Source organism: Aspergillus japonicus (genome assembly GCF_003184785.1).
Source record: "Aspergillus japonicus CBS 114.51 unplaced genomic scaffold BO86scaffold_81, whole genome shotgun sequence".
Classification (NCBI taxonomy): Eukaryota; Fungi; Ascomycota; class Eurotiomycetes; order Eurotiales; family Aspergillaceae; genus Aspergillus; species Aspergillus japonicus.
The window spans coordinates 104,767-126,312 of record NW_020291718.1 but is presented as its reverse complement, the minus strand read 5'-3'; the positions used below and the strand labels follow the sequence as shown (position 1 = coordinate 126,312).

At 54.3% G+C, this 21,546-nt stretch overlaps 6 protein-coding genes and 1 non-coding gene across 7 annotated transcripts; 4 read left to right on the top strand and 3 right to left on the bottom strand.

Annotated features, from left to right (window-relative positions):
• Positions 1-1,186: 1,186 nt before the first annotated feature.
• Positions 1,187-8,233, top strand: BO86DRAFT_422687 (uncharacterized protein; the record flags this gene model as incomplete). The annotated part of the gene is made up of 8 exons (XM_025675359.1): positions 1,187-1,876; positions 2,089-2,269; positions 2,617-2,965; positions 3,221-3,276; positions 4,573-4,577; positions 5,981-6,319; positions 6,431-7,774; positions 7,814-8,233. The coding sequence occupies 8 exons, from the start codon at positions 1,187-1,189 to the stop codon at positions 8,231-8,233; spliced, it is 3,384 nt and encodes a 1,127-aa protein (XP_025522986.1).
• A 388-nt stretch (positions 8,234-8,621) lies between these two features.
• BO86DRAFT_451272 (Yip1 domain protein) lies at positions 8,622-10,359 on the top strand. Its single transcript, XM_025676850.1, has 4 exons — positions 8,622-8,987; positions 9,111-9,546; positions 9,653-9,805; positions 9,873-10,359. Exons 1-4 carry the CDS (start codon positions 8,900-8,902, stop codon positions 10,120-10,122), a joined length of 927 nt encoding a protein of 308 aa, XP_025522985.1. The 5' UTR covers positions 8,622-8,899; the 3' UTR covers positions 10,123-10,359.
• Positions 10,360-11,153: 794 nt separating this feature from the next.
• BO86DRAFT_233980 (uncharacterized protein) lies at positions 11,154-13,251 on the top strand. The gene is made up of 6 exons (XM_025667030.1): positions 11,154-11,301; positions 11,361-11,421; positions 11,489-11,991; positions 12,046-12,559; positions 12,610-12,917; positions 12,971-13,251. The coding sequence occupies exons 1-6, from the start codon at positions 11,284-11,286 to the stop codon at positions 13,034-13,036; spliced, it is 1,470 nt and encodes a 489-aa protein (XP_025522984.1). The 5' UTR covers positions 11,154-11,283; the 3' UTR covers positions 13,037-13,251.
• A 214-nt stretch (positions 13,252-13,465) lies between these two features.
• BO86DRAFT_422684 (uncharacterized protein) lies at positions 13,466-15,001 on the top strand (the record flags this gene model as incomplete). Its single annotated transcript, XM_025675358.1, has 3 exons — positions 13,466-13,796; positions 13,890-14,156; positions 14,322-15,001. The coding sequence occupies 3 exons, from the start codon at positions 13,466-13,468 to the stop codon at positions 14,999-15,001; spliced, it is 1,278 nt and encodes a 425-aa protein (XP_025522983.1).
• Positions 15,002-15,080: 79 nt separating this feature from the next.
• On the bottom strand, positions 15,081-16,962 carry BO86DRAFT_233895 (glycoside hydrolase family 76 protein). The gene is made up of 4 exons (XM_025667029.1): positions 16,646-16,962; positions 16,337-16,584; positions 15,815-16,270; positions 15,081-15,762 (listed from the first exon to the last, which is right to left on the bottom strand). Exons 1-4 carry the CDS (start codon positions 16,743-16,745, stop codon positions 15,160-15,162), a joined length of 1,407 nt encoding a protein of 468 aa, XP_025522982.1. The 5' UTR covers positions 16,746-16,962; the 3' UTR covers positions 15,081-15,159.
• Positions 16,963-17,720: 758 nt separating this feature from the next.
• Positions 17,721-17,792, bottom strand: BO86DRAFT_t288. Its single transcript has one exon. It is a non-coding gene; the product is annotated as a tRNA-Arg (tRNA).
• Positions 17,793-18,553: 761 nt separating this feature from the next.
• On the bottom strand, positions 18,554-20,864 carry BO86DRAFT_324176 (C6 finger domain protein; the record flags this gene model as incomplete). Its single annotated transcript, XM_025668464.1, has 3 exons — positions 18,554-18,827; positions 18,878-19,674; positions 19,731-20,864. 3 exons carry the CDS (start codon positions 20,862-20,864, stop codon positions 18,554-18,556), a joined length of 2,205 nt encoding a protein of 734 aa, XP_025522981.1.
• Positions 20,865-21,546: the final 682 nt, after the last annotated feature.

Below are 21,546 nucleotides of genomic sequence, written 5' to 3'. Positions count from 1 at the left end.
CCCCTTCCCCTCCTCAAGCCCACCTCCCCCCCTCCCCTCTTCTCTATCCGTCTTGATTTTAGGGTGACTTGTGCGACTGGCGTTGCCACCAAGCTAGATCGAGACATCGGCTCTTGCGCTATCACGCATTTGCGCTGGTGGAAATTTATTTGATCGTGTCTCCATTCTCGTTCGTCCTGGCCGAACAGACTATTTTGGCCCTGACCTGGCTGTTTTCTAAACCCTCTATATTCCCCTCTCCCCAAAGCTTGCCCGAGCGCAGACACGACCGTCCCTTTCAATCCTCCCGCCGGTTCCTCGTGCTGTTGTGCTTACCGCCACCTGCAAGGCCATTCTCCGTCACCCTAACACGGCGACTAAGGCAATTAAGCATCACGATCCAGCAGTACCGTCAACTTCACTAAAGACAACAATACTTTTCTCTCTCTCTGTCTCCTACCTTTCTACCTTTCTGTCTTTATCCGAACTCGATTATTATTTTTCTTTTTTTTTCTTTTTTTCTTTTTCTCTCTTCCCTTGAATCACAACTCACCTCCTACCCGTATCAATATTTCCTCCTCATTTCCCTTTTATCTCAGCCGTTCGGGAGTGTGCAATTATACGCGACCATTATTACGCGTCGATCCTTTTCCAACCGATTCCCTACAACTGTCTCGATCCCGTTTGATCACAACACAGCCGGTTGAATTGTTACAATTCAGTCAACTCCTCCCAGAGTCATCTAATAGTACGTTTCAACATATTGCCGACCTTCATTGGAAGGGAAAGAAAAAAAAAATCCCCAGAAAAATACAAAAAAAAAGACGAAGACGAAGACGAAGACGAAAAAGAGCAGGAACAGAAAGAGAAAGAGAAGCCGTCATTGCGCAAGATCTGGTCTGGTCGTCAAGATCTCCTCGGGACCAGTCTGGCACACACCCTCTCTCTCACTCACTCTCTCCTCTCCTCCCCTGTCCCTCAATTTATTACCTCTCGGCCTATCTTTCTCTTTCTTACCATTTCTTTCCCTCTTTTTGTCTCTCCTCTCGATTTCTGTCCAATCTTGTTTTGTTTGCAAGCCACAAAGCTCATTGTGTCCATCTCGACGCGTCTTCATAGGCACGCGAGGCTTTTTTTCTCTTTTTTAGTTCGGAGGAATCGTTCAGGGATATCTTTGGTCCGGTAGTTGCGACCAAATTTGTATTATATGGACAACAGACCTGCTTCGGAGTACGCGCAGTCAGGTTCGCACTTTCCATATCCACTGTCTGCTGCGACTCATCATTCTGAACCCCCCGCTGCAGACCAGGCTTCTGCTGCTGCCACTGCTCAATACACTCCCCAACCGGAGGTTCGCCCGACTCCCCAGTACACGCCTCAACCCGAGGTCCGCCCCGCCGCCAACATCTCTTCATCCAACACACCTCAGTCGGACTACGGTCTGAACCAACCCGCCGCCGCGCGCTCACCTGCCTATCCCGAATACCTCGCCCGCCCACCTCAGTACCATCACGCCCCCAACACCCAGGCCGGTGGTGCGGCAGGTATGGCTCAAGCAACAAGTCCGTCCATGACCACCCTCAATAATGGGCAACACCATGACCCACGCAATCATCACACGAACGTGAAGTCTGACGCAGACGTTCCTATAGATCCCTCAATCGCGGCCTCCAGCCCCACCTATCCTCCTCCTTACTCGCCTTATCAGCCGCAGGGCCATGAAATGGCTCAATACCAGGGTCACCCCCCTCCTCCCCCTCCTCAGATGTATACGCGTCCGGAATGGTCGCATGGTTATGGACACAATCAACACGGTCTTCCTGGGCCATATAACGCTCCTGCCACAACGGTTGGTCCCGCCTCCCCTGCTGCGACCGCAGGGCCGCGCCCTGGCCAGGTATGTTTTTGATGATTTTGGCGTCTGTTTCCTAAGGGCTTGCGCACTTTGCGTGGAACGGTTGTCTTGGATGCCTCCCGCGTTATCAGGGTTTGCGGCGAAAAAGAGAACTATCCGGCCTTTGGGGATGTGGGAAGCGGGCGCGCTTTTTCATCTGTTTTCATGACGTTTTTGATCAGAAGCTCATTCGGTTGCGTGTCTCTCTCTTCTAGGTATACTCATTCGTTCCCATTCCCGGCGCGCAACAACACAAGCGCCCTCGCCGGCGATATGAGGAGATTGAGCGTATGTACAAGTGCGGTTGGAACGGATGTGAGAAGGCCTACGGTACTCTCAATCACTTGAATGCGCATGTGACGATGCAATCGCATGGTGCGAAGCGTACACCTGAGGGTGAGTTGGTGTCTCTTTTGTGTCTTGTTTGTTCTCTGCGCGCTTTCGCAGTCTCGGGGAGAGTGGCAGAGGCGTTGTTTTGGTTGGTCGCAAATAGCTCGATTGGGCTAGTGCGGGTGGCACGCGCTAGTTGTGTTACACTACGTTAGCGCCGCGGATCGCAGTAGCGTGACAAGCCGGCGCGGAGGTTAAGCGTGTTTAGCCTCTCTGCCCACTGCATGTTTACATGCTTTCCGTCCCCTTGCGGTGGTTCCCGTTGAGACTCGCTTCCCCCCAACCCGTCTTCATCCAAATGTCTTATTGTTGCTCGGCCACGCTTTGCTGACATTTACACCCCCCCAAAACAGAATTCAAGGAAATTCGCAAGGAATGGAAAGCTCGGAAGAAGGAGGAAGAAGCCCAGCGCAAGGCCGCTGAGGAGCGCGAGCGTGCCGCCGCCCAAGCTGTTCAGTCCAACCCAGTGGATGCGCCCAACCCTGCGGATCCCGCCCAAGGTGGCCAACCGCCAGCGTACCCCGGCGGTGTTCGGCCTCAACTCCCTCCGATCGGATACCAACCTGCTGATGGCCAGGTGCCCGGGCAGTACGGAGCGGCTGCTGGTGGCATGGTTTACCAGGGTAATGGGCAGATGGCCTACCCTCCCAATTACCCTCACTCCCCCTATGGGCAAGCGGGCCAAGTGTACCAGCCACGTAAGTAGTCATGTCCATCGTTGTGTTTTGCATTATCAGGACCGGAGGTCATGAGGAGTCATGAGAGACCGCAACAGAAAGAGAGAAAAGAAAGAACACAACATCATTATCATGATTAAAAAAGAAAAGAGATTTACGACCATCATACCCGAATGACCCGGTGACTCTTGACTCTCCGAGGAAAAAAACCCGCCGCAGGAGGAGGCCTGTGGGTCTTTTGCTCTACAAGGTCTGTAGCTGATCGATGATGGCTTCACAGAAACCCAATCGACCAGCTACCCGCAATAGATGTTCAACTTCCCTTACTTGACTCAGGTTGCATATTCTAATACAATATCTCCTAATCCCGTATCGCCATCCCGGATCTAATCCTTCTTTAAGTTCTTTCGCACATGATACCATTTCCAGGCCTTGATTGCTCCAGTCAAACAAGAGTGGCCCTGCGACTTACGTTTCTGTTCCAGTTATGTTGTTTTGAGTTAGATCGCATGAGAAACCAAAAAAGGAGATTGTCTAATCGAGGGGTTCGTTCTCTCATGTTCCCTGAGCGAATGTCGGTTGTGGGAATGTGGCTTGGGATATCTGGCGGGGCTTTCTGCACTATCTGAGCTCTATCTTTCTTATTTCTACCCCCCTGTGAATTATGCGCCTCATTGTCTCTATACGGCTTTCTCCTTTCATGTTGTATGTGGCTTATTGCTGTGATGCCCGAATCCTCAGCTTTTTTGATCCTGCAGTTTCTGTGTCCATTTCGCTTCGACCAGCCCTTATGTTACCCTGGGTGTCGGTCCCCGATTCTGTGCAAAATTCATATTCATACCCTTTTTCCACTTGGTCATGACCTAATGGTTGAAGTCTTGCAGCCATCCATTGAGTTTGCGACATCCGACTTCATATCTTCTCAATGATCCACTGATTTTGATGAACTCAGTAGGACCTGGTATCAATGACACCTACTTGCTCCATATGCCTATTGATAGTGGCGGCTTCAGTACAACCTTTTGGTGATATTGATCACATACGTGGGATAGCGAGCGATGCTCCAGGAAAGACTAGGCAAAATATCAGCAATCATTAATTCTGCATGTATTTGATAGTTCCTGCATTAGTGGGGTCTAAGTTGGCGCTACGAAGCAGGCAACGTGTGACTACAGTACTGGTGCCGTAGGGCGAGTCACTAGTCCTGTCGTACAGGATTAGGAAAGATGTGAGCTACTGTAGGTCCCGGGTTGACTTGTTGGATGCGGAAAGTATAGGATCTACTGCCCGCATGGTTTGGAATTTTAAGCTAATCTGGGGGTATTTGGAAAAAGAGGCGAATGGGGGGTGAAGGGTTTGGGCGCGGTCTTGCCTTGATGCGGGCCGGGTTGTTTAGTTCCAGAGGGGCGCTGAAACAACCTTTTATTTACATACATGTGTAGTTAGGGGGAAGGGGGTTAAGCTAAGGAAGGAGAGGGGGGGGGGGGTGGTCAGGTTCCTGGATGAGATCCGAATCGAAGGGTTTTGTTTTGTTTTTTTGGTCGACTAGTCAGCGGCAGTCTCCGAGCCTGGGAAACTGGACTGGCAGTGGGAAGAACTTAACTTAAGCCTTACTAGTGCACCCTCGCTCAGTACTAGTGAGTACCTGAACCCTCCGTTCCAAGTTACTAGATGCTTACCTACGTACTTAGTACACGGCCCTTCCCTCCCTCGGGCCTCCCCCCCCCCCCCCCCCTTCCGAGGTCCCCCCCTCCCCGGAGTGGCGCGCGGAAAAGGAATCGAGAGGGGAGGAGGGGGGGGTGGAAATGTCTAAGCGCCAGAGGGCCCCAGCGCCTATCGGGCGGAAACTGCTGCCTGAGGTTTACGGAGTAGGTTAGTACGTACCGCCGCATAGAACTAAATTTGGCCCTAACAGGAAAAGGCTATCTCTACAAAAGCCTTTGGAAATTTCCTAAACAGTGAAACTAATGCATTTTCAGTAACGTTAGAATATTTTTCTTATTGGGACTAACCCGCTGTGGTACTGCAACGGGCTGCTGCTGGCACCCGCCCACGCTGCGGCGCGGTCTAGCGACTACGACTAGGAAGGAAATGGCTCCATACTGTCTTCTATGCCTCAGGCATACGTGGAGGCATGGCTAGGCAGACCTCTCGGGGGGCGGAGTAACATACCCCTTTAGGGATCACTATCAGTCTAACCTCCTCTGGACTAGCTGGGCTCGAATGAATCCGAGATTCAGAACACCGCGGAGTTTGCGGTTCAGATACCGGAGCTCGTTGCTGCACTCAACGCTCTTTCTTTTCTGTCTTGTTGTACTTATGAGATTTCTTGAGGTTGAGAAGTTTGTATTATCTTTAGGAGTTGTCTGCCTTGAATAGACCGAACGCCATTTTCTTGTCTCTTTTGTTGTTCGAGAAAGGAATAGATATCTCCAACTTTCGCCTCATCTCCGCAATTTTTTTTTTCGCGCTGCTTCTCCGGCCTTCACCTCACCACTCCGCCTCCCATTCCGCACGGAGTCCTCTGGGATCATCGCCACTGTTAGTCCTGGGATAATCTGGGCTAATCTGAAGTCCACTTTACTCCATAACGTCTGATTTCAACGTTCCAAGGATCAGACGAATATCCCAATTCACCCTCCCTCCCGGGCCTACCTCAATGCTGGTGGATTGAAAATCACAACCCCAAAACACCCCACCGATGCGCTTTCTCCAAGCGAGTTCTGCTACCAGACGAAGCATGGCGATGAGACTTCCACTCAGCGCGCAATGCGCTCGAGCTGCTGCCCGGAATAGCAAAACCACCACCATCACCATCGTCGGCAGCAACCACGCCTACACCACCCTCTCCTCAGCAGCCACCACGAGCACCAGCAACACCGAATGCCTCCGGCGCGCCATCCTCCCCACCTCGCAACAGCAGAAGTCGCCGCAAAGCAACACATCGACCACCGTGAGCTGGAGCCGGGCCGCCTCCTCCGATGCGGTGGTCCGGAAATACTGGAATGGCTTCCTGGAGCTCCAACGGAAGCCGAACCAGCCCGCTGCCGTCTCCGCGAAGAACAAGGAGCTCCAGGAGCTGCTGCTCAAGGTCGCGGAGGTCGGTACGTCGCCCCGGCTCCGGATGCAGGAGGCTTCGCTGCTGGGCGACAGACATACGAAGAAACAGGTCGAGATGGAGCTGAAGTGGCTGCCGGACCCGAAGCGGCTGGCCGAGCGGGTAGGTCGCCTGCTGCAGGCGCGGGAGATCATCATGGCGGCGGCGCTGGTGCGCGCGGCGCAGAAGGAAGGGCGGGAGTGCATGGTCGCCTGGAATTATATCTTTGAGTATTGCATGAAACAGGGTGCGACCATGGCGGCGTACAAGTTCTATACGGATGTAAGTTGTGCTTCTCCAGTTCCTTCTATTCTACGAGATCCTGCGACGGTTCGGATCTTGCGGATCTTGGTTTGAAGGTGTGCGGTCGCTGATTGTGGCATTTTTGCGCAGATGAAAAAACGTGGACGCAGACCGAACTCCCACACCTATACGATCATGATGAATGGGTTCAGTGTCTATAATCCGCGGGAGAAAGCGAAGAATGTGGACGCCGCGATGCGTGTATATCGGTCTATCGAGGAGAACCCGGACGTGGAGCGGGATATCATTCACAGCAATGCTATGCTTAAGGTCTGCTGGCTCCAGGAGGACATGGATACCTTGTGGCGGGTTGCAGGAGATCTCCCCGAGGAAGGGCCCGGGTCGCCCAACGCTCACACCTACACGATCATTCTGCGCGCTATTCAGAGTCGCCTGGAGCGTAGCACGCAGGATATTCCCTCCAAACACGTTCGCCCACACTGCGAGAAGAGAAAGGCGGCCATCACTGAGGGTAAGCGGGTGTGGGCTGATGTCGTTTACCGCTGGAAGAAAGGTCAGCTTCAGCTCGATAACCACCTGGTCCACTCGATGGCCGAGCTGCTCTTGAATGCGTTCAGCGACTACAATTGCTGGGAGGTGCTGGCTTTGTACAACCAGACGGCGGGTCTGCCCATTTTCGCCAACAAGCCCTCGCCAGATAAGGAATACGAAGACAAGTGGGCAAGCAAACGGCACGGCAAGCGTCGTGACGGGCCGAATGCCGACTATTTGCCCTTTGTGAACTATAACAACGAGCCGATCGAAACCGAGGTTACCAAGGAATCGGAGTCGGAACTCGTGGAGGAGCAGGAGCCGGAGCAGGAGCAGGAGCAGGAGAATTTCGATCACTTGTTCGATCCTGTACACGATGGCACTGGCTCTTCAGCTCCAGCCCTGATTACCCTCGGCAACCGAGAGATTGACGTGCTGCTGGAGGCCTGCTTGACCATGGTGCAAGGAATGCGACCTGGCAAACAGTATTGGGAGTATCTCACGCGCGAGGGCCACGCGGATCTGATCAAGCCCGATGCGGCTGCGATTCACCAATACCTGCGTCTTCTCCGCTACAGCCGATCGACCCGGGAAGCCATCGCAGTAATCCGGGACCAAATGGTGCCCGCTGGGATCACCGACCCTAAAACATTCCACATTGCAATGAGTGTCTGCCGGCGCGACACCCGCAACGGAAATGTCTTGCAACTCGCCGACGAGATGCTCGATCTCATGGGGCGTGCGCTCGTCCTTCCGGAGCCGCGTGCTCTGGTGGGCTACCTCGATCTCGTCCAGTCCCTCAAGGAGAATCCTCAGCTGCTGCTGTCCTTGCTCGGCTTGGAGGGCGCCTGGAAGGCTCGAGCGAACAACTTCCAGGACAAGGGCCGGAGCCTGTACGTGGGCTTACAGCTGCACGCCGTCAAGAAACTCTTCCCCCATCTCGTGAAATTGGAGGAAGCCACGTTACCCTACCTCCCGAAGACGGAGGAATATGCCACGGTGGACATCCCTTCGCCTCACAACCGCGACTCGACGTTCGGGCTCTACGGCTCGAAGATCGCGCAGGCGATGAACGAAACCGGCAGAGTGATCGACGAGCTGGTGCAACGGCACAGAAACAAGAACTTCTTGAGTAAAGAACTCCTGGCGGATCTGCAGGAGAAGCGAAGCATGCTCAAGAAATACTCCCATGCCCGTATCAACAAGCATATTCGTGATATTCGCGTGGATGCGACTGCCAGCCAGACTGAAGCGTTTGACCAGCAGCTGGAGAAGCAGCAGGAGCAGAAGCGGGAGAAGAAGCGGGAGAAGAAGCAGGAGAAGAAGCAGGAGGAGCAGCAGGAGGAGCAGCAGGAGGAAGTGGAGAAAAAGACCGAGGTAGCCCATGCGAAGGAGGAATAGCCTCGGCACTGTATAGAACCGCTCATCACCTCTCCCGGCATGTACTTGTGTCATCTATAGCATTTTCAGGGCGTTGGTATACAGGTCTTGGTTTGTTTGTACAACAATTGCATGCTATCTTCTTTTCTGTATAGATTATTAGTGCCATTAAGGAGACAATTCATCGGTGTAAATCAAAGTACCAGAGTCTATTCTTGCACATCACAACGATCAGTCTTGTCCATCGGAGAATTATTGCCTTGAACACTGCATTGAATCGATTGATGCGGAGTAGATAATCGATCGATTGATAGATAGCGAGACCACCGGGAGGGTTTCCGCCTGCCGCTTTCAGCGCGTGGTGTGCGTACGTAATGTAATGGATGCCACTCTAGCCTCTCCTCCGTCACAACAACCGGCCCGAAAGAGCAACCATTCCATTCCCATTCACTCAATCCGAGCTATACTCTGTCCTGCTCGCCTTCTCTTCTCTCTCTGGGTACAGCCGGACTGTCCAGGTGATACTCCGGTAACTTTGCGGAACGTGCAGTGATCGCTGTGAATCCTACTCTTTTCTCTCTATTGTCCTCGGATTCGGTTCCTGAGCTCTTCTCGGACCCAGGACAGCATAACGAGCCCCCGTTGTTTGTAGCTTACGATATACCACCACCCCCTACTTTGCCTGCCATGGCCAGCGCACAATCCCTCTACTCTCACGGAGATCTCCACGACGATGAATCCATCCTGGACGATGACATGATCGAGTCCGACGAGGGTGAGTTTTGCTTTCCCCGGTCCCTTACACGGTGGTCCTACCAAGGGCATTCAAGAGTCAACAGCTAACTCCTAGCGCGCGCGCGGGATTCCTCCGCGCATCGCGCATTTTCTTCATCTCCAGCAATCGAAGCCGATGATCCCCTCCATGATACTACAGACCGGACCCCCCTCCGCGGCAACATCCAAGGCGAAGCATCCAGCAGCTCACGCGGCGGCGGCGGCGGCGGCGGCAGCGGCAGCAACTTCGCGGGGAACTACCTCACCTCGTCGATCCCCGGGGAGGACCGTCGCGCGACCCAGAGTACCATCGACGAGACCGTGTGGGAGACGCTCTCGCGGGACCTGCGGGCCGTGTGGGAGAAGATGCGGCAGGTGCTGTGGCCCAAGTACCTGATCGGCGGCATGTTGCAGCGGGGTGGAGGCGGATTGGCGGCGGCGGAACGGGGTGAAGCCAGTGGATTCGGCGGCGGCGTCCGCAACCTGGTGGGTAGATGGCCGGATGCTGATGTTGTGCTGCAGGGGGGCATGAGTGAGGGGTTGCGGGATTGGGATCTTTGGTATGTTTTTTTTTATTGTGGTTATCTCCATTGCGCTACGGGGAAGTTTGGGGGAGGGCGGTTTCTAACTACGATACGGATTTTGCTTACTCTGATGTTGTGCTAGGGGTCCGTTGATTTTCTGCCTGCTGCTCAGTATGTTTCTGTCGATGCGCGCTAAGGGAGAACAGTCGTCTTTGGTGTTCTCTGGGGTGTTCTCGATTGTGTGGATTGGTGAGGCGGTGGTGACGTTGCAGATCAAGTTGCTGGGTGGGAATATGTGAGTTTTGGTTTTTGTTCTTGGTTCGTGGTTATCATGTGCTAATGGGGCGATTTCGTGCATCTAGCTCCTTCTTCCAGTCGGTCTGTATCATTGGATACACATTGTTTCCGTTGGTCATCGCGGCTCTGCTCAGCGCGCTGGGTCTGCCGACCATTGCGCGCATACCGGTCTACTTGGTGCTGGTGGCGTGGTCGTTGGCGGCGGGCGTGAGTATTCTAGGCGGATCGGGAGTGGTGCGCAACCGAGTCGGGATTGCAGTTTATCCATTGTTTGTGTTCTATGTGGCGATTGGATGTCTCTGCTTCATCAGTTGAGAGGGCGCATGTGGACTTCAAACTGGGTGAGGTGGTGGGAGTGTGGTGCTGAGCAAGGAGGAACTATAGCCAGGCATAGAGGAAGAGAGAGGTGGATGGTGAGGGTTTATCGTTTCCAGTCGAGGCCGACCATTGAACGGACTGTTCTGTGTTGTTCCATAGTAGCGTTTTCTCTCTGAAAATTGTTTGCAGCCAATCCGTCTTTTTGAGAAAGGGGAATTGATCATAATAGTCATGATAGTAGTAGTAACTAGTGGCAGGGAAGCGAGCGGTGACGGGAGGGAGCAGACGGAGGGAGCAGACGGAGCCGGGACGAGACCGGGGAGGGCGCCAACACAACAACAGCCCGGGCCATCTCATCTTCCAACCTGTCGTCCTCCTCTACCTCCAACAACTCACCCGCTCGCACCTCGCTTGCTTGCTCGCTTGCTTGCCCGCCCTCAACACCGCTGGCTGTCTCTCTCTTTCTCTCTTTCTTTCCATACACTCCCCCCTCGGGTGCTCATTTCAGTCTCAACTGAACTCAGCTACCATCATTGCCGGTAGCTCCTCAGCCCCGTCTCTCTTCAACCTTTCTCTATCTACAGAACGAGCAGCTTTCGGGCGATCGTGAGCCGGCTCTGACGTCGAACCCACCCTCAACAGCCTCCGCGCAAATCGAGAAAATTCCCTGAACACTCTATCTTCGAGGTTTAGATCTTTAGGTGAGTTGTGTGTGGCCTGTACTCCCCCGCTTATGGCGAGCGACGATCACATCAGGAGTTTCCCCTCCATTCCTTCTACCTACACCCGCAGCCCAGAAATGCTGCGGGCAGATGAGCGCCAGTCTCTTTCCCGCAAACAGACACCAGATAAGCCTCGGCCCTTCTCCTAGCCGATCGAATTTTGGTCTGGCTGGCTGGCCTCGGCGTGCTTCAGTTTGTTTCTTATTTGTCTTTTAATTTGTTCGCTTTGCTGGAAGCTAACGTCGAATTTGTCTTGTATCAAAACAGTACAGAATCTGCATTTGTTTACGGTCCGGTTTCTTGTCCACCACGTCACCTCCCGCCAATCGTCCCAATCACACACACACGCTGAGGCTGTGTCAACTCCCCCGCGCGCTTGCAACAACTCTGTTTCAAATTTTCTACCTCCGATCGAAGATGGCGCCGGAGCAGCAGCATGCTGGTGGGGCACAAGGTACAAACCCCAAGCATATTCGACCTTGGTTTCCCGTATAGTGTGTTTATACTGACCAGAGGTTTTTTGTTTCCGGTGGTGTAGTAGAGGAAGCTCCCCAGGCCTCGATAAACGCTCAGGGTAGGTTATAGTTGGTCATAGTGATAATACCCATCCGCAAAACGACCACTGATTCTCCTCTTCACAGTCGCGGACGACTCCCAGGCATCGGATAACGACGGCGGAGAGCGCCCCGTTCGCAACAAGCTCAAGGAAACGTCCATCACCTCGGTATCCAAGGCCGACGACGACGCCGGCCCGCAGGAAGGGGAGACCAGTCGCGCTAGCAGCCGAGGCCGGAAACGATCTTTCGATGAGGATCAACCCGAGAAGATGGAAGAGGACTCGGGTCATCGACGGAAGAGGTCGCGCGACTCGAATACAGAGGAGGAGGGAGGGGAGGGGGAGAGCAATGTCGCCGCCGTCGACGCTCCGTCGCAGTCGACGGAGGACCTCTCACGCAAGATTCTGAGTCCGAAGAAGAAGCGGAGTCGCGACCAGCTGGATAAGGACGAGGCGAAGCCGGCGGAAACCACGGAACCCGTCGATCAGTCCACTACTACTGAAAGGGAGGCTGCGACGGAGAAGTCGGCTGCAGAGGGAGAACCTGAGAAGAAAAGACATCGGGACGATTCACAGGAGCGGGAGAAAGTAGGTGTTTCATGAAAGGCTGTGTTTAATTTACATCCATTAATCCGCCTGCAGGTCATCCCTAGTGGGTTCGCCAACACTTCGGCCGTGTCACCTTTCGGGGTCTTGGGCGCAAGCAAGCAAGAGTCCTCAGACCCTAGCGCAGTCAAATCATCTTCGGCCTTTGCGGCGTCTAGCATGGCGGCGTTCGCCAAGTCGGAACAATCTCCTTTCGGCACCTTGGGTGGTGCGACTTCCTCCTCTATCTTCAAATCGTCGACGCCTTCAGACTCCAGCAAGCCAGCTGCTCCTGGATTTGCAGCTGCACCCGGTGCGTCTGGCTTCGCGTCCCTGGGATCTGGGTTCGCGGGATTCAGTGGCGGCTTTGGATCGGCAGCACCTGCTAAGAGTGCGCTCACGAGTTTCGCTTCTCCGGCGGTGCCCAGTGTGCTAGGCAGCTCGAAGCCTAGCGCTTTTGGGCAGCCTGAAGAAGAGGAGGAGGAGAAGGGGGCAGAAGCAGAGGAGGCCGATGCCGGTCCGGGCGAGTTCGAGCAGGACAAGACGGACGAGCGGTTCTTCGAGCGACCCAGTAAGTTCAATCCATGGAAGTGGGAGGTCCGGGAATTAACGTTTGTCTAGTCGAAACCGGCGAGGAGAATGAGAAGACGTACTTCTCGTGCAAAGCGAAACTGTTCCAATTCAGCAATAAGGAGTGGAAGGAGCGCGGCATCGGCACATTTAAGGTCAACGTACGGCTGACGGACGGGGTGGAAGACAAGAAAGCGGCCCGGATGATCATGCGTGCCGACGGCGTGTTGCGGGTGATGCTGAACACGCCCATCTTCAAGGGGATGACGGTCGGCGATGCCAAGGGCCAGGCGCCCAAGTCGAAGCAGATCCATCTTGCCAGTTTGGAGGAGGGCCGATCGGTCCCGCTTCTGTTGCGGGTGAGTATCCTTCCGAAGAATTGATTAAGGGCATGTGCTAATGGAGTGTGTAGACGGGAAGCGAGGAATTGGCTAATGAGCTGTACAATGTGGTGAAGGACCTGCAATCGCATCAGTAAGAGTCTTTGGACCCGCGATTGAAGTGGAGGTGGAAATCTCGTCGGCATTCTGGACACGGGAGCATTGGATTTATACTACTGGCTGGATCTATACATGCTTTGGGAAGGGGGAGGGAGGATTGTTGATTGCTTGACACACATGCATATCTGGAGGGTAACGGACCCTGACTGTGTGGGTAGGAGTTAAGACTTTGAATACCGGGAATAATGCCATTTCTTATGTTCTGTGACTGTTCTGTGACTGTGACTGTGACTGTTATCAAGGCCATAGCGGAAGCCAATCAGGCCATTGCACAAAATTAACTACTAGAAGGGAGCTAACGCTAAGTAGTGCAGATTGTTGACGACAACCAACCTGGAACCCTGTTTTTCTGTCTTCCTGCTTTCTTTTGTACTTTGAATGGGGTGCTTGAATCGAAAGACTTCAAGATGCACCGTCGGGATGTCTTTGGGCCGGAGCATTTAATCCTCCATCACCACCACCACCATCACCACCCCAATGGCCCCGGCGATCACCATGAACATGACCGTGACCATGAACATCATCTCCACCTCCAACTCACCCACGTCACCGGCGCAATCCCCTTCCTCAACCCGACGCACGCCGCGTACCGAACCACCACCTCCACCTCTCCTTCATCTTCATCCTCATCCTCATCCACAACCAGCCGTCACAATTGTGCCCCTGGCCCCCAAATCCACCGCCTCTGGCGCGCCCGCGACACGCGCAAAGGCCGCCACGCCCTCCGCATCACCACCAGTGCCCCTGCAGAGACCCCGAACCAAAGCCCCGAGCCCCAAAACCACCACCACCACCACCACCACCGTCGTCCCATACTCACACCAGCAACAGACCCCACCACGCACCCGCGCATCATCCTGCACACCCTGAAAGCCATGCTCACCACGTGCCCCTACTGGGACCTCTCGTACCTCGTCGCCGTGACCTTCACGCTCGGCTCCGCGATCTGGATCGTCAACGCGTTCTTCGTGTGGTTGCCGCGGCAGGATCCCAGTACCGTGTTCCGCGGGGAGGAGGGGGCGGGCGGCGGGTGGACGGCGTTCGTGGGGGCCGTCGTGTTTGAGGTCGGGAGTTGGGGGTTGGTGGGTGAGGCGTTGGGTGCGGGGGGTGGGGATCTGGGGTGGTGTTGGGGGTGGGATGTTTCCGCTTTGGGTCCTTCGGGCTCGGAGGGGCAGGGTGTCGAGGGGGGTGGGGATGAGAAGGCCCGGGGGACGGAGGGTCCTGCGCAACTAGGACAGCCCCCACCCCGGCCCCGGGGATTAGATACGAACGCGAATGCGAACGCGAACGCGAACCCCCGTCCCGGCTCAGATACAGGCACGAGCAGTCTGGTCCTCCGTCCCAGCACGGAGACCTGTATATGTCATCATTCGAATCGGAAGGGCCTGTTGTCGCCGTCATCGCCTGCAGGCAGGAAGACTGCCACTGCCACTGCCACTACCCTGACCATTTCCTCGGCAGGAGCAGCTGCGGCTGGTCGTACCACCCCCAGAAAGGTCAACCACTACCTCCACGACCTCGGCTTCTGGGCCTCCCTCACCCAGCTCGTCGGCGCCACCGTCTTCTGGATCGCGGGCGTCACCGGCCTCCCCGGCATCATCGGGCACATGAGCGCCCCCCTGACGGACGGGGTGTACTGGGTGCCCCAGGTCGTGGGCGGGGTCTGCTTCGTCGTCAGCGGCGGGCTGTTCACGCTCGAGACGCAGGAGCGGTGGGATCGGCCGGCGTGGCGGGTGCTGGGGTGGCATATCGGGGTGTGGAACGTGGTCGGCGGGGTCGGGTTCACCCTGTGCGGCGTGTTCGGGCTGGTGGGGATGCAATATCAGGCGTGTCTGGCGACCTTCTGGGGGTCGTGGGCTTTTCTCTGGGCGTCCGGGTTGCAGTGGTATGAGAGTTTGCAGAAGTGGCCGGTGGAGGTGGAGAAACACCACCGCCACCACTGAATGAAATTCGACTATACAACTCATTTGGCTTCTATAGGGGGGGGATCTTGGAAGAAAGAATATGCTGGCAAGAAAGAAACAGAGACTCAAAAACAATGTGGTATACAGACCACCCAATCGGAAACCGTAACTCCCTGGAAACACAACACAAAAAAAGACTATTGGGTCTTGATTAGCCAGCCCACACATCCAATCGCACCACTTCCCAACATGATCGTCAGAATCCACGCCCCGGCGCGATCGGCCGTCGTGATGGGCTTCGATTCTGACGGGTTCTTCTCGTCGGCGCTCGTGTCGATGTGGTGCTCCGTGGCGTTGGGATTGGTGTCGATCGTCTGCGGCGATTGACTGGCCAGCAGCATCAGCTGGGACGTGACGCCGCCCAGCGCGCTCATCTGGACTTCAAGTCCCAGCGAGCCGTCCCACGACGGCTGGTACCAGCGCACGCCGCACAGGTTGCTCATCCCTTCGGCCGTACCCGAGCACTGCAAGCCGATGGCCTCGACGGACCCTGCGAGCTTGGGAGCAATGAGATCCCTCTTGGACGGCACTAGGATCGCCGTGAACGCCAACCACATGGCTACGTAGCCCTTGAAGCAGAGCTGGTTGCGATCGCACGATAAGATCGGTTCGCATGCCACCTCCGACAGAACCGAGCCATTGCCGTAGTTGGTGCTGCTAAACTGAGTCGGGAAGAACTTTGCGAAGGTTGAATCGAGCAGGCGGCTGACGCGCTCCTCCCAAACAGCGCTTCCATTGGTCTACCACACGTATTAGCAAAGACTCTCTAATTGTTGCCCGGACGAAACGTACGTAATTGTACATGAAGGCCGCTCCCGATAGATACGTCCCGTAGTTGTACGTCCACTGGTTGTTACCCGCGTCCTTGCAGTTGGCCTCATTGGATGTCGAATCGGCGATGTTCCAGATCGTAAGGTTTGTGTTCAATAATGGTGTCGTCGAGGACCAGTCCCAGATCTTCTCCGCCCATTCAGCGTACGTTTCGTTCTTGGTGAAGCGGGCCAGTCGGGCCGACAGCTCGAACAGGCCTCCGTTCGAGATGGCGTTCTTCATGGTGTACCCCGCCTGGTACGGCCAGACCTGCCACCGCATGCCTCCGTTGCAGGTCTCGTTATCCCAGCGATTGACCTGCATGTTGAACACGGCGCGCGCAAGCGAGGTCCACGACGGCTTGCCATCCCGCTCGGGTAGGCCAGCCTCGGAAGCAGTGATCGCGGCCAACCCCCAGAACATTTGATCATCGTTACCCTGTGTGGATATTTATTTAGCCCAGCTCTATCTAAGATCCATCGCGCCTAAGATCGAGAATCATACCAGCCACTGACTGTAATTGGCGGAGAAGAAGTCGTAATTCTCGCCGGCCTGGAACATCAGGTCATGCGAGACGACCGAGTTGTAGGTATCGACGCCCGACGCCTGCCAGAATTGGATGAGGGTCATGAACATGCTGCCGGCAACGTACCAGGTGTCGGTGAGCTTTCCGGGGATGCCTTCGGTTTGATTTTGTTGGTAGAAGGTCATCATGGGGTCGGCGATGGCCGTGCCGGCAGTCGCAAGGGAGTCTACAAAACATCGCGGGATGAGCGGATCAATTGCGGTCTATTCAGGGTTCGGGGCACCTACTAGCATCGTTGACTTGAATGTTGAGGTCGGCCTGAGCTAGACTACTGGCCAGACACAGCCAGATTGGAAGCTGTTGAAGGGAGCGCGATAGGGCACGCATGGTGGGCGCGGCGTGTGTATGTCTCCTCTCGGGGTGGATGTGGAGGAATGTCAAGAGAGGAGGAGGAGGAAAGGGACGGACGACAGCAACAGCGGCAGCGGCAGCGGCAACAGCAGCAGCAGCAGCAGCAGCAGCAGTAGCAGCAGGCAACCATCAGGAAAGAAAAAGCAGGTTTGGCAGACTCAGGGGGGGATGGGTTGTTGGACGGACTGAGACGCCAAGGGTGCCAAGGGAGGCATTGGCACGGCCAGCCAAGAGTCGTATTTATGGATCATCCAGCGAGGGGGGCGAGGGGGGAAAGGTGGGTGGAGGGTGGAAACTGGAAAGATGCCAGACGAGCAGAAAGAATGAGAATGACATGTAACCAGTAGGTTAAATGCCCCCCCCCCCCCCCCGAGAAGAGAAGGAAGGGGCCTGGGGTAAGTGGATGTTGGATGTATTCAGGGACTGGACCCTGTCGGTGGCAGTCCCTGGTTTTCCCCGGATCTGGAGATCAGTCAGTGACTCGGGCTTGCTGGGCTGAAACCCGTCCAGAAAAAGCCCTGAATGTCCGACAGCCGCCCTCGGACCACAGGGCAATCGGCGATCTGCATAATTGGCCCGAGCTGAGCGGCCATTGACTGCCGTGTTTCATTGTGTTGGAAGTTAGAGAGGATTGAATCAGTAGGGAGGCAGTAGGAAAGGATAGAAAGGATAAGAGGATCGACGGCTAAAGAACGCCCGCTTCCTGCTGGCCGTTTCCGGTTAGCCCAAGCAAATTGCCCCTTCCAGCTTGAATAATCAACCACGTAGTACACTGTATACCTGCCTGTATTAGATGAAGAAACACAGGCAGGTCAAATGAGTAAAAAGAAGGGAAGCAACCAAGTAGAAAGATATAGACACATTAATTCGACCCAACCAAGCCATACATACACACACACACACATACATATATACAACAACGGACACGGAAAAAGAAATGACAAAAAGATTCGACCGGGACGCGACTCGAACGCGCAACCTTTTGTGCCGAAAACAAACGCGCTACCATTGCGCCACCCGGCCTGTTTCTATGAATAACTATGAGGTACCTTGTTGTATATATTCTTCATACACAGCCCTTAAGCGACGCTACAGCAACATCACCGTCATCTTCGCCATGGTCTCGTGCTCTCATCTCGACATGAAAGGGCAAAATCCGACAATTGGTCATATTATACCATCCTGACTAGTGCTTTATAGGTGAAAAGCACCGTATGTGCATATTTATGGACATACGAATGTTTAATACATTGTGCAGACCTTGTGTGCATCACTCATCCTCCGCCAATAAATATTTACATGAACACCGACTGAGTGCGATGTATGGCATGCGATGCCCAACTAGCAAAAATATACTGCCTCCCAAGCAAACAAAGGACATGCCCCGCAAGTATTATAGCATCTACTATATACAATGACCGTCGCGGGGGGTTCTGTAAGACCGCACCGGTTTCGGCTTCACCTCCATGAACAGGTTCGCACATCCACACCACCAGCCCCCTTTCCTACCTCGTGTACAAAGCTGGGTATCCAAGAAGCAAAATTATATATAAATCGAGACGAGGCAGAGCAGGGAGCGCGTGTGATGGCATAGGTATCCCAGCTCAGTAGGTCAATCAATTAGCCCATACTCAAGGGTTGTTATGAGATGGATTGTGACAGAGAGCTAGACACTTCTCGCTCCATACCGTTGTCAGTCGCCCGACGGACCCGCCTTACAGTTAAGATCCCGAGCCGATCCATAGTATGATCGTGATATAGCGTTACAACGGACTAGCATCGATTCATGTGGGCCGTGCATCTGCGGCATGAGGAACCGAAACCGGACTATTATCACTCTCCGTATCATCGAGGCTGATATTCCAGAACAACGCTTTCATGTCGCGCACATCCTCCCGGAAGTGATCGCGAGGATGAGTGATGCGCTCTTCAGTCATCGCGCGTACCTCGCGAATGAGGTCTGGATAATTCTCGTCATTGGGAAGCCACCAGCGGTCAATCTCCGGCAATTGCCAGATTGCCGCCATCGCGGATCGGAATCGGGCTGCGACAACATAGCTTAAATTGTGTCAGCACCACAACAATGTCCCATTGCTGAGATCACTCACCCCTGTTGTTCCAACGAGGCGAACTTTCGCCGCGCCCACATGATATATTTCTCCTGCTTGGGGAGAAACATAGCCGCCATGCCAATGCTGTTTTTGAACGCCATAATGGCGCCGTTCTCCTTGCCTGGCCACCGATCAACTGACTCCATCAATCGACACTGTTCCAGGGAAAGTTCCTCCAATTCGGTGATTGACGTTTGGCGCAGGGCTAGAAACGACTGATATTTGAACATGGCCTTGGTGGACAAGTAATCAATCCACACGACGTTGACCTCCCACAGAGGGCCACAATGCATGCCGCCCGGCACATATGGATCCACAACATCGTCCTCAGTCAATAATACGCGATGGGGATAATCCTGAACCGTGTACTCGGAATCTTGGAAATGGACCAGAATGCCCCGCATTCGCTCCAGAGTCTGTCCCAATAGTTCATTTTGCATAATGAACTCGTCGATTGGGATCATGCCGCGTGACAGTTTGGCATACAATGAAGCCATCTCTAGTCCAAATCGACGATTGATTGACATGGCCCAAGCCAATTGCTTGTCCACATTGCCTGGGTCGTTGGCCGCCTGCTGAGCGTCATATTCTTCTTTCGCAACATACCATTCCCGGCTCAGGACCGCTTCGTTACCCGCCAGGATTCCCGCCACTACGTCAAAGCGCGCATACCAAAGAAAAATATGTTGGTGGAGCTCGTTCGTATTGATCGAATCAGGTGTCAAGAGTTCTCGCATCAAGGCATGAGCTGCCTGATGATGGTCAATCAAGTTGACCCAGTCTCCGATGAATTCCTACAGATAGAATCAGCATGATGTGCGAGAATGACTATCACAAATACGACTCATACCTCGAAGGTAGTAAGGACTAGGACAGTGGCTAACGTAGCCTCATTGTGTGGCTCGCCTGAGCCAAGGGATTTTCGTAACAGCTTCAAGGCAGTATTATAGTATTTCAGAAACGAATAAAGTCGACCGGTCCTAGTCTGCACGCAATGATGGTACGCCGAGAATCCCACAACGGCGTACAGAAGTGGTTCATACTGCAACGCCAACTCGATTATGGTATGTCGGACAAAGATGTCATTCGATGGCCGGAGGAAATAATGTCGATATGTGATAAAGTCGCAATGATAACGAAGGTAGAAACGCAAGTCATCTGGGATATGAGCAAGAGCCAAAAGACCAGTTGCCGACTCCAATGGATAAACACCCAAACTGGCCGACCGGGCGCTGAGAGACTCGACGTGCGAAGAAGTCTCAGTAGAGGGAGAAGGGGATGCGCTAGTCTCGGTACGCAAGGGTGTGGTGTCCAAGGCAACGGAGGAGTTTCCTTTTCGGCGCCTTAGTGACTGAGCACTTTGTTTCTTGGATACGTTGGCTTTGGGCCGCGCTGCCACCGTCGGGGGTTGGGTCATTGTGGGAGACAGATGCGCACTGGACCCCACGCTATCCGCATCTTCCTCTTCATCTGCTATGACCTCCAACGCACGCACGTCCTCAGATTCTCGGGGACTGGTAGATCCCTCTGCGGCGCGAGCTTGGCTGCTGCGCGCCTTGGAGGTGCCGCGGGCGCTGGCAGACTTGGACGCGCCCGGAGTGTTGGTAGAAGGATAGACACAGTCACGGTTTCCTTTCCGACATCTGTCACAGACAGGGCGAGTTTCATCGCACTTTATACGGCGGGATCGACAAGTGAAACAGCCACTGCGGGTACGCTTGTGCTTCTTCGGATCGGGGGTGGGTTGCATCAATGACTGCGGTTTCGGGGGACCCGACGGATAGGAAGCGGCGGGAAGCGGCGGTTGAGGTTGCGCTGAGGGATTATGCCAATATGCGACGCTCTCTGGGTAGTGGTTGGTACCCAGGATTGAATAGGCCGCGAGGGGATTATGCTGGTGATGCGACTGGGCCTCTGCGAACGAGACAGACCCAGGAATATAGCCCGTCATGGTGGTCTGAGAGGGGGGGTATGATGAGGCCATTTCGATCTTAGCATCGAAGTAGACAAACAGGTCGGCGTCACTGGAGCTGGCATTAGCTGTATAAGCTCAGCTCCAAGCCTACGGACGGATATAGCGAGTATAATCGGTCCGCATAGTCGTTGATAATTCGATCAGAAGCCTAGGTTGATTGATTTCTTGGTTGGTGGCTGGCGGAACCGAGAGATACAGCAGCGGAAGGCCGGAGCGGGGGGGAGCGACAGAAGAAAGAGGTGAATGAATCAAGGTGCTCGAGGGATTAACAAGGTATACAGAGATACAGAGCACACGGTTGAGAAAAACAAGGAAGAATATACAACACAATAGAGCAGAGATTAAGAGAGGGAATGAGGAGTTAGATGATGAATGGATGCCAGTTGGGAACGAGAGACAAGAGGGTGAGTGAGAGTCGGGAAGCGGAGAGAGAATGGGATGGGATGGGATGGATGGATTAGTTGAATGGGATGGATGGAGGGAACGGCCGGATGGGGTAAGTTGCCTGTCTAGTGTCTAGCCCAGGTCCTTCTCTCTCTCTCTCTCTCTGCCTCTGTCGGACGGAACTTGAAAGCTTCTTCTACTGCTTCTTTTGTATTCTTCTCTCTGTTTACGAAGGGGGAGAGGGGAATAAAAAAAACCAAAATCCAAAAATTCCTCAAAAAGAGCCACTCACCACCCGACCACCACC